Source organism: Pelobates fuscus, chromosome 3, assembly GCF_036172605.1.
Source record: "Pelobates fuscus isolate aPelFus1 chromosome 3, aPelFus1.pri, whole genome shotgun sequence".
NCBI classification, from domain to species: domain Eukaryota; kingdom Metazoa; phylum Chordata; class Amphibia; order Anura; family Pelobatidae; genus Pelobates; species Pelobates fuscus.
In genome coordinates, this window is record NC_086319.1 from 329,525,957 (window position 1) to 329,539,341 (window position 13,385).

General features: G+C 40.4%; 1 protein-coding gene across 1 annotated transcript in view; it reads right to left on the minus strand.

Moving 5' to 3' along the window:
* Positions 1 to 13,385, minus strand: part of GALK2 (galactokinase 2) — a 138,834-nt gene that overhangs the window by 56,080 nt on the left and 69,369 nt on the right. The window contains exons 6-7 of the mRNA XM_063445684.1: positions 3,952 to 4,050; positions 203 to 355 (exon numbers count right to left, since the gene is read on the minus strand). Coding sequence (XP_063301754.1) covers positions 203 to 355; positions 3,952 to 4,050 — 252 coding nt within the window. The remainder of the gene's footprint in view (positions 1 to 202; positions 356 to 3,951; positions 4,051 to 13,385) is intronic.

Consider the following 13,385-nt stretch of genomic DNA (forward strand, 5'->3'; position numbering starts at 1 on the left):
AGAGATCTGCAGTTTTTGCTTTTAAGTACACCCCAATGAAAAAAAAAGCATAATTAAATGCATGCATGTTTTCATTGGGGGGTATATCTGCTAACCAATTCTTTTTTATTTTTGGGGGGATTTGTGCAGAGGAGTGTCCCTTTAAAAACCACAAGTACAATATATACATGAAACACAAGGATTTTCTCTCATGAATACATACCTTGGTGGCAAGTCGACATTCCACAACCCTTATATTAAAATGAGCTGTTGCCGCCTTATTCATTTCAACACAACTGTTGGCAATGACAAAAACCGCTCCAGTGGGAAGCTTGACATCAGTTGCTCTCAGTGGATTGAATTCTATCAGCTTGGCCTGTTGATATAGTTATAACAACCCTGTCAACATTGTACATTCAGAAAATAATTTGTCATACTTATTACTTCTAATATAAATTGCAACCTACAACACAAAAAAACATATTGTGGACATAATGGATTCTGTACTGGTACTACACATTATATGTCGTATGGTAGAGCAGCACAGCTTCTTGTGTATCACATACTACTACTTGTAGCCCATGATTGATCAGTGCAGTCAAAGATCTGATATAGTGCATGCCAACCCTCCAAATAATCATTGTAGTATTGCATTCCATTATCTTCTCCTTAACGCTATCACTGTCCTCACTCGCTCTTCTTGTACAGCAATCAAGCCCTAAATTCGCCTAGCCCTCATGCCCTAAATTCACTTTCTTCCAAATAATTACGCAGACATGCCTCTCATCACAACCATAAAGTACATTATGGGTCCATCAACAGTCTCTGTTGCTCCCTCCTTTGCAAGCTCAGAGCTCCTACATTTTGCACTCTCCAAATACTATTTTAACTACATCTGCCCAGGTTGTCACCATGCCTACCTGCCATGTTGTGCTTCATCAATCACATTCTGTTTAAACCAGGCCACCCTTACTGACATCCATGACTAGGCCAGGCCTATGCAATCTAGTGTACGGCAATTTGGACAACTTGCAGGCTCTTGCACACATAGCAATCACTCAGAATGTAAAGGGCAAGACCATCCCTCCACTATTTATTTATTTATTATTGCCATTTATATAGCGCCAACAGATTCCGTAGCGCTATTATGATATGTTGCATCTCTACATGGCACAAGTCAACTGCTTGGAGTGGTTTAATGACACTACTGACAACCAAACCCATTGCATACCATCATAGGGCTAAGCTAAAGTATCTCACTGTCTGCATTTCTTTAACTTAGACAACAGCTGTAAAGGTTGGTGAACTTATAATGTTTCTACAAAGACACAAGCATGTCCTTTGTAGAACATGTTTTATCTTTATGTATCATTGGCTGCTTAGCTATTTGATTGCCCGGCCCCACATTTACCTACAGTGGTATAAGATAACCTACTGTAATGTATCACTGCTTTGACATTAAAACAATTCTATTTGGAACATTGGCTATTAAAGGTAAATTTTAAATGAAGCACACAATACTTTTAAGCACAACAATGTATGCAGTTTGGCACGTTTATAAAACACAATGTTGCACTGTCCTACAGAGGGTTTTAAATATGGAATTATAAAATGCAGGTCAGGCAGCATCTTTAATGTTTATAAAGAATTGCTCGAGGGTAAAATAAAGGATGACATTTAAAGAATAATTAAAATTCATAATTGGGTTTTTCATACGGCTACATTTTTGGCATTTATACACTTGAGAAATCCACACGCAAGGCTGAAAGACTCCATTATCTATTGTTACCTGGTTATATGTCTTGCCAAGAGAACTAAACACCTGTAGCTAAATTAATCAAGGTACAGAGGCAAAATAAATCTGAACAGTCCATTGTCGATATAGGTGTTCTGACTCTTGTCATATCTACAGCCAGGTCAGTCTTTAACGCAGAGCTAAAGGGGCAGCTGGCCCGGGCCCAGTTATTACTGGGGGGTTCAAAGCAGCTGCTCCTAAGCCCGCAAATGCGGCCCATCAAACATTGCAGTGCAGCAATGTGTTTTCAGTGGCCTGGTCAAAGCTGTGGCGCTTTAAGAGCGTGACCGGGCCCCTGTGATGATGTCAGCCTGGGAGGAAGTGAGAGATGTACACTACCTCCCAGCTAACACTGAGCCGCGCGGGAGTAGAAGGAGGAGAGTGCAGAGTGAGAGCTCTAACTCCCAACAGCCTCAGTCAGCCACTGGACCACAGGGAAGTTACCCTCCTGCACCAAAAAGGTAGGAAACAGGCGGGTGTGTTTCTGTATGTCTGTGTATCTGCATGTCTGTCAGTGGGTGCCCCTGTGTATCTGTGTGTGTCTGTGAATCTGTATGTGTGTCAGTGTGTGTGTATCTGTATGTGTGTTAATTTGTGTGTCGCTGTATTTGCATGTGTGTCAGTGTGTGTATCTGTGTGTCTGTATCTGTATGTGTGTTAGTGTGTGTCTGTGTATAAGTATGTGTGTCCGTGTATGTATCTGTATGTGTTCTACTGTGTATATCTACATGTGTTTGTATGTTTATTTGTATGTATGTGTCTCTGGATCTGCATGCTTATCAGTGACTGTATCTGTGCGTCTGTATCTGTATGTGTGTCAGTGTCTATCCCCCCTTCACCCAGCCACAGTCACATTAATTCCCCCAATCCTGTCACACACACCCATGCCATACTCACCTCCCATCACTCTGCCACACTCACCCTATAACGTTAACCCCCCAATCCTGTCACACTCACCTTCTCTCGCACTGTCATGCTTACCACTCAACCTTGTCACACCCATCCTCCATCACTCTGTCACACTCCCTCCTCCAACCATGCCACACCACCCTATTACATTAACTCCACTAATCCTGTCACACTTACCTCCCAATGTCCTGTCACACTCCTTCCTTCCTTCATGCATGTCACACTCACTCCCCAATCCTGTTAAACTAACTCTATCACACTTACCGCCCAACCCTGTCTCATTCACCTCTCTGGCCTTGTCACACTTACCTTGCCACAGTTACAGTTACAATTTATCCACCCTGTCAGAATCACTCCCTGAAGACCATTAGCATACACACACACACTTATGAAACATAGCTTCACCATAAACATAATGCACAAAGGCAGCCCCCCATACACACAACACACTGCAAGCAGTTACTCCAAACACACAGCCCTCGCACATAAATATACACAGAGACATACATTCAAACACAAGGATACTCAATGTCATACACACACTCTCAGGCACAGATATACTCAGAAATACACACAGCCCAATACGCATTGTGACTGCATGTCTGTATTTGTCCATGTGTGTGTCTCTGTGCATCAGTGTGATATTTATTAAGGCTGAATATTTATATTTATGAATATTTAGGAAGGCTGAATAAGAATATTGTAAATAGCAGCTGCTGCCTGGTAGAGCAATGCTCACTAATCTCGGGCAAGATGAGATATGCATGTCTCAGCATTACCCTTAAATAAGGGACCCCTAAATGTATCAGTGAAAATGTATCAGTGAAAGCATTACTATATAATAATAAGAAAATACATCTATTTGTGCAGTAAGGGATTTTACATCGCGATAAATTATCTAGTATTCCGTAGAGAATCCCTTGTTCTATATATCGAGTTTAACATATTTTGATGCACTTTAAAGTACAACTCACACACCGGCCATCTTTGAGGTACTCTTTAGAAGCCAGGGCAAATTGCTTCAATAGTCCTCCAAAACTAGAATTTGCAATTACAAAAATATTAACTTTTTCAAAACATGGAAACGTATTTTTACGTAAATTGTTATTATGGATGAGACTTGTGTTTCACCAATATTTTCTCAGTAAGCGTGGTATATACAACTATGTAAATTTAAATATCTATTTCACTTATTGCAACTTTTGGCAGTGATTCCAAAGCTGCTACTTCATTGAATGAACAAGCTATCAGTTTTATTAGTGGCATACCGTTCCCTCTTCTGCGAGGAAGGATATTGACTGGTCCATGCCGCCTCCTTCTGTGCCGATGTAACGCTCACATCGCGCACAAGTTTCAGCAAGTTCTACCTGCAAGAAAATCAAACCATAAATCTTTGTACAGTATGAGCAAAAACATTATGCATGGTACAATGCAATTACTTCCCTTAAATGACTTAAATTGTCTATACTTTTCAAATATGGACCAAATTTAATGTTATACTTTATCCCAAAGTCACATACGATAAGAACACAGAACTCATTGTTACATGGGTTATATATAAATATTTTAATTAAACTGTTCTTACAATGGGAAGATATCCATCTTGGTCAAATGATGAATAATACAAATTAGCATATCAGTGAAAAAAAATGGTTGGGTATCATGGCCTTAGTGTGGTGGGAGCGGTATGAGGGCCAGTCTTCCCCCACAGATCGAACTATACTGTAATGTAATTATTATTAGGTAGCATGGCTGAACAGTCCGTTTAGTGACAGAGTGAGCGGACGTCTTACTTCTGTGCTGGCTGCTGTGAGTGCCAACAGAGTGATCAGGGATGACATTATGTTATATCCCCAACCTCTCCACACAGTACCAGGTGCTGAAATGAGAATCCTGAGAGAGCGGCCACACTACTTAAAACCAGATCGATATAAAAGGGCTGAGCAACACAGGTGGACATAGGCAGCATGTTAAAAATGTAATATATGTATGGGCAAAAAAGGGCACAGGCAATGGTCACAAATGGTGAGCATGAACTGTGAGTCACAAATGTTGGACATGGGCAGAGGATCACAAGTGGGGATATGGGTAAATAGGGAGAGGGACACAAATGGGAGACATTGACAGACATACAGAATTTATAAATGTTGTCAATAAGATGTTTAAATACATTATGGTAATTAATAAACAATTACGAAATCTGCCCTTGAATGTTGTTTAGTTTGTTTGTTTTTAATTTAAAACTGCATATTAACTAAGATCATAATGACCTTCTTCTGTCCGCTGCTCACACCCGTACGGGCAACTTACACCTGCAGGACTTCTCGCGGGCGGCTCCCTTCCTATGGAATAGCCTGCCTACCGCCATCAGACTCTCCCCTAGTCTTCAATCATTTAAGATGTGTCATAACACCCATCTATTTAGGAAAGCTTACGGCCTCCAAGACTAGCCTCTACCTTACATACCGGTCTCTTGCTCTTTCCTAAACGGCAGCACTTTACTCTCTCCTCCAGCTCTGCTTCACTCCCACCTTATTTGATTGCTATTTCCTGTCCTAATGTGTTTTACACCCCACCTCCTATAGAATGTAAGCTCGTTTGAGCAGGGTCCTCTTCAAACTATCGTTCCTGTAAGTTTTCTTGTAATTGTCCTATTTATAGTTAAATCCCCCCTCTCATAATATTGTAAAGTGCTACGGAATCTGTTGGCGCTATATAAATGGCAATAATAATAATAATAATAAAGAATAAATCAAATTGCCACTATTGTGCAAAAGAGGATTTTTCAACCAAGCAGCTACCACCTTAGTGCAAGTATCTCATTCCTTAACACAACAACATGCAATTAAAGTAAACTTAACTGAGTGGCATAAAAGCCCACTACAATCAGAATAGTGGAGCGCTATAAATATAACAAACGTCCCCCTATATATTAGGGGTATTTATCCTATACACACAAAAGAAAAACTATATAGTGTAGTATAATAGGTGATAAATGTGAATATTAATGTAATTGGAAGCACTCAAGTTGGATAGGGTCTAATGAGGACAGGCTCAAATCTCTCTTCTGATGTTAATTTATAAGCTTGCAGGGGAAATATAAAATGAGAGAGAGAGAGACTCCAAGTGTTATATGTTTATGTAAATGGATATATATTGGACGCACAGGAACAGAAAGAGTTTAGGGCTTAGGGTTTAGGGCCCTGCTCAAATGAGCTTACATTCTAGAGGGAGTGGAGTAAAGCGGCACAGAAGGTAATGGTAGATTAGAAAAGTAGGTTGCTAGAATAGTTTTGAATGAGACTTTGTTTTGTTTTTCATACACAGTTGCAGGAGTGCAAGCAAGGTGCTTGGAGGGAAAGCTATTAGCAGTATAACTGATATGCTTTCCTGAAGTGAATTGTAATTTATTTTTTTTTTTTTTAAAAGGAAAGTAGACTGGATTAGAGTTTAACGGATCAGGGAAGGTTGTTCCATAGGTACGGTGCAGCCCTAGAAAAGTCTTGAAGGTGGGCATCAGAGGTGCGAACAAAATAGACGCAGGTCTTTGGCAGAGCGTAGGGTCTAGACGTGATAGCAGCGTTATGTAGAGATTTGTAAGCAAGTACAAGAATTTTAAATTGATAAAATTGAGGCCTATATCGTATGGTAAGCCAACGTAGGGACTGACAGAGGAGGGAGGTGTGGGAAGTGCAGGTGGAAAGGAAGATAAGTCTCTCCGCCGTATTCATTAAAGACTGTAATGGGGCAAGATGGGAACACGTCAGACAACTAAGAAGCCAAGGCAAGAGAGGATAGCTGCATGGACCAGCACCTTAGCCACATTGGGCATAAAATAGGGTTGGATGCGCGCTACATTTTGTGATGGAAGCAGCAGGATTTGGCAACCGATTGGACATGAGCGGTGAAGGAGAAGTTGAAATCAAAGAGATCACCTAGGCAGCGAGCCTGCGAGGTAGAGCTGATGGTAGTGCCACTGACTTCAAGGGAGACAGACACAGGAGTAGCAACACTTAAGGGAGGAAATATCAGACATTTTGTTTTGGACAGGTTAAGTTGAAGGAAGTGAGCAGCCATCCAGTTAGAAATAGCAAAGAGGCAGTGAGAGACACGAGTCAAGAAGAATGTTGAGAGATCAGGAGAGGACAGGTAGATTTGTTTATCATCTGCACAGAAATTATATTTGAAGCCAAAGGAGCTGATGAGTTTACCAAGGGACGCAGTAAAGTACAGTAGGGGACCAAGGACTCAACCTTGGGGAACACCAACAGAGAGAGGGTTGTGGAGAAGAGGCAGAGCCAGAAGAGAAATAGTTAAAGAGCGCTGGGAGAGGTAGGATGAGCACATAGATAGAGATTATAGAGGATGAGAAGATGTTGTAGATGATCAACAGTGTCGAAAGCAGCAGAAAGGTCAAGGAGAATTAGGATAGAGTTACCATTTTTTTTAAATGGAAAGTGGTCTCCACCTATTGCTGCAAATGAACACAAACTATTCACTATGTAATACACAGGTAAATCCTGACAAGTCATAAACCTAAGCGTATATATAATGTTGATACAAGTTCATTTTCATTTACGATTAAAAAATCATTATAAACCACCCCATTCTTTGTTTACTTTATCTCTGGAAAGGTGGGAGTTGAGCAATTTAGGTGGTATAGATCATAACACTCATAAAACTTTTCATGTATATGTTTATGAAATATACAAATAGATGGTGCAATTGAACGCATAATAGCCTCTTACAACTTTCATGTGCTAAGTAGCATTTGTTCTCAAGGGGACAGAGTCATCAGTCATGTGGAAGCTACAAAGATGTCTCACATGTGCAGCTCAGGAACAACCTTTGATCGTAAAGATATTTACAGAAAACAACTTTGTTGTGTTTGTTTAAAAAAAACAAAACAGACATTTTACTAATGACCCATGAATATATTTTCCAGGTATACAGAGAAAAAAAAAAGTGGTAAGGAAACTATCCTCAATGCTGTAAAGAGTTCCACTTGTAGTACCATGCCTGGCACATATCAATAGATACAGCAGCATCTGGAATTCATTCTACAACCATTTAGCTGTCTTTGTTTTATTAACTAAATGAAAAGGGACAGAGTCTCATAGAAGGAAAAAAAACTTAAAAAATAACAAAAATCAACTTTTTGGAAATAATAAACACACGCAGGACATCAGATCTTTAAGGACCTGATTGTAATAATGGCATAAATTTAACATACAACACAAAAGAAAAACTTTAGAAAGAGTGATTATGTCTAACTTTCAATCAGGGCTCGAGTCCTGCAGGAACGCGTGGAAACGGCGTTCCTGCACTTTTTTCACAGGAGGAATGCCGTTCCCCCTGCAGGCACTCAGGGGGCGGCAAAAAATGCCGCCCCCAAATGCCCTGTGTTCCCTCTGTCATGGCGGGTGGCTCTCTCCCTGTCACAGCGGCGAGGAAGCTGTGTCCTCTCTGCTCCCTTTCACCGCGCGCCGTTTTCTGATGCAGGGAGCCGGAATATGACGTCATATTCCTGCTCCCTGCATCAGCAGACAACCCACGCGGCGAAAGAGAGGCAGAGAGGACACAGCTTCCTCGCCGCTGTGACAGGGAGAGAGCTGCCAGCCTCACTGCAGCCCCACTGGACCCCAGGGACCCATCCATGCCAGCTTTCCTAAAAGGTAGGGAGGCTGGGTGGGTGGGCAATGTTAATTTTAATAATTTGTATATATGTATGTCTGTGTGTGTATGTCTGTTAGTGTATGTGTATGTATGTGTGTGTGTATGTCTGTTAGTTTATGTCTGTTAGTGTATGTGTGTATGTCTGTTAGTGTATGTGTATGTATGTGTGTGTGTATGTCTGTTAGTGTGTGTGTGTATGTCTGTTAGTGTGTGTGTGTGTGTGTGTGTGTATGTCTGTTAGTCTATGTATGTGTGTGTATGTCTGTTAGTTTATGTCTGTTAGTGTATGTGTATGTTTGTGTCAGTGTGTGTGTGTGTGTGTGTATGAGTGTATTTACATCTGTTAGCGTATGTACGTGTGTGTGTATGCACTTCTGTTAGTGTATGCATGTGTATGTTTGCGTGTATGTGCTTCTGTTAGTGTATGCACGTGTGTGTGCGTATGAGTGTATGTGCTTCTGTTAGTGTATGCACGTGTGTGTATGTGCTTCTGTTAGTGCATGTTTGCGTGTATGTGCTTCTGTTAGTGTATGTTTGTAAGTGTCTGTCAAATAAGTGAGAGTCTGTTTGTCATTTAGTGTGTGTGTGACTGTTAGGTGTGTGTCTGTCAGTGTGTTTGTGTGTGTCTCTCTGTCAATGAATGAGTGTGTATCAGTGAATGTGTGTGTGTCAAATCAGTGACGTCTGTGTGTTTGTCACTGAGTGTGTGTGTTACTGTCAGTGTGTATATGCCAGTGTGGGTGTCTGTCAGAGAGTGTGCTTAAAGGGACACTACAGGCACCCAGAGAACTTCAGCTCATTGAAGTGGTCTGGGTGCAGTGTCCCAGTCCCCTTAAACCTGCAAGTGTAATTATTGCGGTTTCTCAGAAACTGCAATAATTACCTTGAGGGGTAACTCCACCTCTAGTGGCTGTCTACCAGACAGCCACTAGAGGGACTTTCGGGTGGTTAGGTGACCAAAAGTCGCCTAACTGATGCTGGACGTCCTCACCCTGTGCATGAGGACATCCAGCATCTGCTAAATACCCATAGGATTTTAACCCCCATCAGTGTCGAGTGGGGGAGGCGAGGACATGAGGGAGGGGGGCACTATAGGGAATTATAGTGCCAGGAAAAGGAGCAGGAAAAGGTGGAGTCTAAAGAGGAAGGGGTGGGTTCTTAATAAGAAAGCGGTGAGCCCTTGACAGGAAGGGGTGGTAAATTTAGATTAGGGGGTGCTCAGGTATAAATAAAATTAAAATACACCACTGTGTGAGTGTCTGAGTATGTGCGTCTGTGAGTGTCTGATTGCCTGCGTGTGTCTGTGAGTGTATGTGTGTGCACGCATTTATATATGCATACAAGTGTGTGTTTTTTGGGGGGGGTGGGGGGAGGGTAGAGTTCCCACACTTTTTTTCCCCAGGACTTGACCCCTGCTTTCAATCATTATTATAAACACCGTCCATTGTACCTGGCAGCACAGAGAAAGCATACGGAGAGGAGACAAATGAAACAATGTTCCTCATGGCTTTGCCTGGTTTGAACTGGATTATAAATTAATGAATCTTTAATAGAAATGCAAATGAAAACAGAGCATTGGAAAAAAAAAGTATAACACAAGTTACATGAAGTCTGAAATGGTGTAAACAGTAGAGAAATGAGAGATCCCCTTTAACGGCAAGAAGGGTTCTAATTGTCCATAGCGTAGTAGTCTCTCACAAATTTTAAATTACCGAAAAGGTGCATTTTAAATGAACAGAAAAGGTGCATTTAAAAAGTAGACTTGCGGATAAAATGAGAATAAAAAAAGAAGACAATAAAGTTGTGTGTCACTAGAAATCTGGGGTAGTCTAGTGGGCATCTTCTGCAGACAGAAACAAAGTGTTACTATAGGGGACATATATTTAGCAGAAAAATCCACAGAGAGAAAAAGTCAAATTTATTCCTAAAGGCAATAATATGAATCTATTCACTTGAGCCAAGTTCGAGCACATCGCATTTGTAGCTTCCTCTATGGTTAAGAGTCTTGTTTGTTTTTCACCTTGGCAGACTAGGATAAATTGCGTGGGAATGTTTTTTCCTTTTTTTTTATTATTATGATTTTTGTTAAATAAGGGGAAAATTAACATGTTTCAGATGTTTCATGCAATAAATATAAATGCTTTAAAAAATGTCAAACTATTACACGTGTTATGTCCTAGAGCAAACTAAATGGATAACTTCAGAAATCAACCAGGGGCAGACTACACATCTCTGATGTCTATGATCAGACTGGGCATTGTTTACAAATGACCTAAATTCTACACATGCCCAGTTGCTCTCAACATCTTCTACATAAAACAATCATTAAATATCACAGAATCTGTGCTGTGAAGAAAGAAGAAATTAAGTGAAAAATTGTAGTAATGCAGTGCTGTTTGACATTTTTAACGTAAATTTGCAGGTTAACCTTCTTCCCTATAGAAACAATTCCCATAATCTACTCCTTTACAAATGCCGCCTTTGTTTTTATTAGTCAACAATTACACTGGTGGTCACTGCCCCAAGTGTCCCGATGGCTGAACCACCAGTCTCTAAGTATCATAAACAGATGGATGATGGTGACATCCAAAGGGATTAGATTGTCAGTAGAGCTAGTGCATTGCACTACATCAAATCGTTGACTTTCTAAAACCTTTAGCGGGGATTAGTTAACATTTATAAGACAAAAACCCTAGTAAGAAAGCATGCCGATACGTCCTAGTTTATTCCGAGCTTACATAAGTAGGAGCTCTTACATGATTAAAACTACTAGCAAAGCAAAAACAATTAGTGATGAGTAAACACATAAATATTTATCAAATAAGCTAAACAAATCAGCGGCATTTCAAAGAAATCAAAAGGAATAAGGTCAGTTTAGCAAAGGGGCAGAAGGCTGGAAGACTACACTTTTCATTTCATGGAAACCTAAAACAGTGAACAGACAAATTAAGAGTGACAGTAAGCAACATAACAAGAGCTTGTGTATATAGGACAGCCATGAATTTACATTGGGTTTAATCCTTGTATACCATATTGTATAAATAAAACAAATCCTTAATCCCTTGCTTACATTAGTACTTTGTTACATTTTGAGATGTTGAAAATAAGACTTTGCCAATCTGTATGCTGATATTAAGAAAGAGACAGAAGTCATTTATCCTACAGAAGCAAAAACCATTTGTAGATAGACAGACATTGAACAGAGAGACAGGTGCACGCCAAGAAAGAGTCATCCACAATTTCATGGTGAGGGACATTCTCACCATGACCATAGTCATGTTATCGTGGCAATGAGTATGCGTACCATAAGAATGGATCATTATGCAGAAAATAAACAAGATGCTAAGCCACAGTCTATTCAAAGTAATGAAGAACTGCCCCAACATTTGTTTCTATGGAAAACTGAGGAGCACTAGACTTAGCAGAGGTTCAGCTGTTATTTAGGAAGTCATCGCCACTCAATAACTGGGAGCAGCATGTTTACTTTTATTGTTTTTTGTAAGTTAGGAGTTTCTTTTTCTACAACGGGGTAACATTTGCTCTTGCTTGTCCAATGTTAAAATAAAAGGTCTTTAGAATTCTAGACTGGGATACTTGAATTAATGTGAATGTAAACTAAAGTGAAAATCAGCTAAAATAATGTCCCCTCCAGCTGATAGAATACAGAGGGATATATGAAAAGCAGTTAGGTTTATGTAATGATCTTGGTGGGTCCAAACCGTCAGTATACCATGGCGATGGTGTCCACAAGGTATGTTGCTATGCTGGCTTTTGCATTTCTAGGTGTTTTAAACTTAAAGGAATCCAATTATCTGGTGTAATCTGGATCACATCTCATAATCAGAAGGTTATTTAAAGGAACAGCACAAAAGAACATAATGTAAATTAAATTGTTATGGTGTCTGTTTTTTTTTTTTTACAGGTATCTAGTTTATGGTCCCCCCTCATTATTTTTAGGGTGAGGGGGGTAGGTAGAGGGTTATTTTTTGGGGAGGGGGTGACTAGGGGTTTGGGGACCCCTAGTCACCTTGGGGGGGTGTTAATTTGTATTTAGGGCCCCCACCCGCCCCTCAGGGGTGGGGGCCAGGGGAGAGGACAATAGGTCCCCCCTCTTATTCTAATTTAGGGCCCCAACCCGCCGCTCAGGGGTGGGGGCCTGGAGGGGAGGATAATAGGTCCCCCCCCCTATTTTACTTTAGGGCCCGCACCCACCGCTCAGGGGTGGGAGCGGGGGGAGGACAAAAGGTTCCACCCCTTATTTTACTTTAGGGCCCCCACCCGCCGCTCAGGGGTGGGGGCCAGGGGGAGGTTAATAGGTCCCCCCCTATTCTAATTTAGGGTCCCCACCTCTTAATTTTGAATTGTCAATTCTTTCTCTATGTGGCACAAAAAAGAGAGAACATTTTTACTTTTTTTTTTTCCAGTTCGGTCAAAATGTTTCTTATACCGATATTAACTATTTCAGAAGTTATTTTGTTTCATTAGCTTTCTACCTTTCTCTGAGTTTTCGGGTCGGATCCACGCATTTACAGAGCATTCTAAGAAGTGTGTGCTATATGTTTATTTTCATCAAAAGTATGTAGCCATGTCTGAACTTTTAAAATGTTTCAGTACAGCAAGATTTCTTTATTTTTTGACGTTTAACAATTTTCCTTAAAAATTTAATTCAACAATTTAATGTTTCGTGGTCTAATCAAAACATTTTTTTCTCACAAATGTATTTTGATTTTTAAATGCATTATTTTGCTGGTAAGCAAAATTTTAATCAAGCATAGGACAATGCAAGTTTGTAAATTCCAGTGGTCAGTAACTGTAGTTTTTTCTGTGATTAAAGAGCTTTTGCCCTCTTTTCAAATACTTTGATTCTTAATGATGCCACACATAGTTGAACATTCTGCAATATGCATTCAACAGCCCTTTGAAGCCAATTCCCATATTCCATTGAAGACTACAGTTTGATATAGAAACATATTGCATGAATAAACACTGACAAAACTGGGTTTATTCAGTTGATAGTAGACAAGTG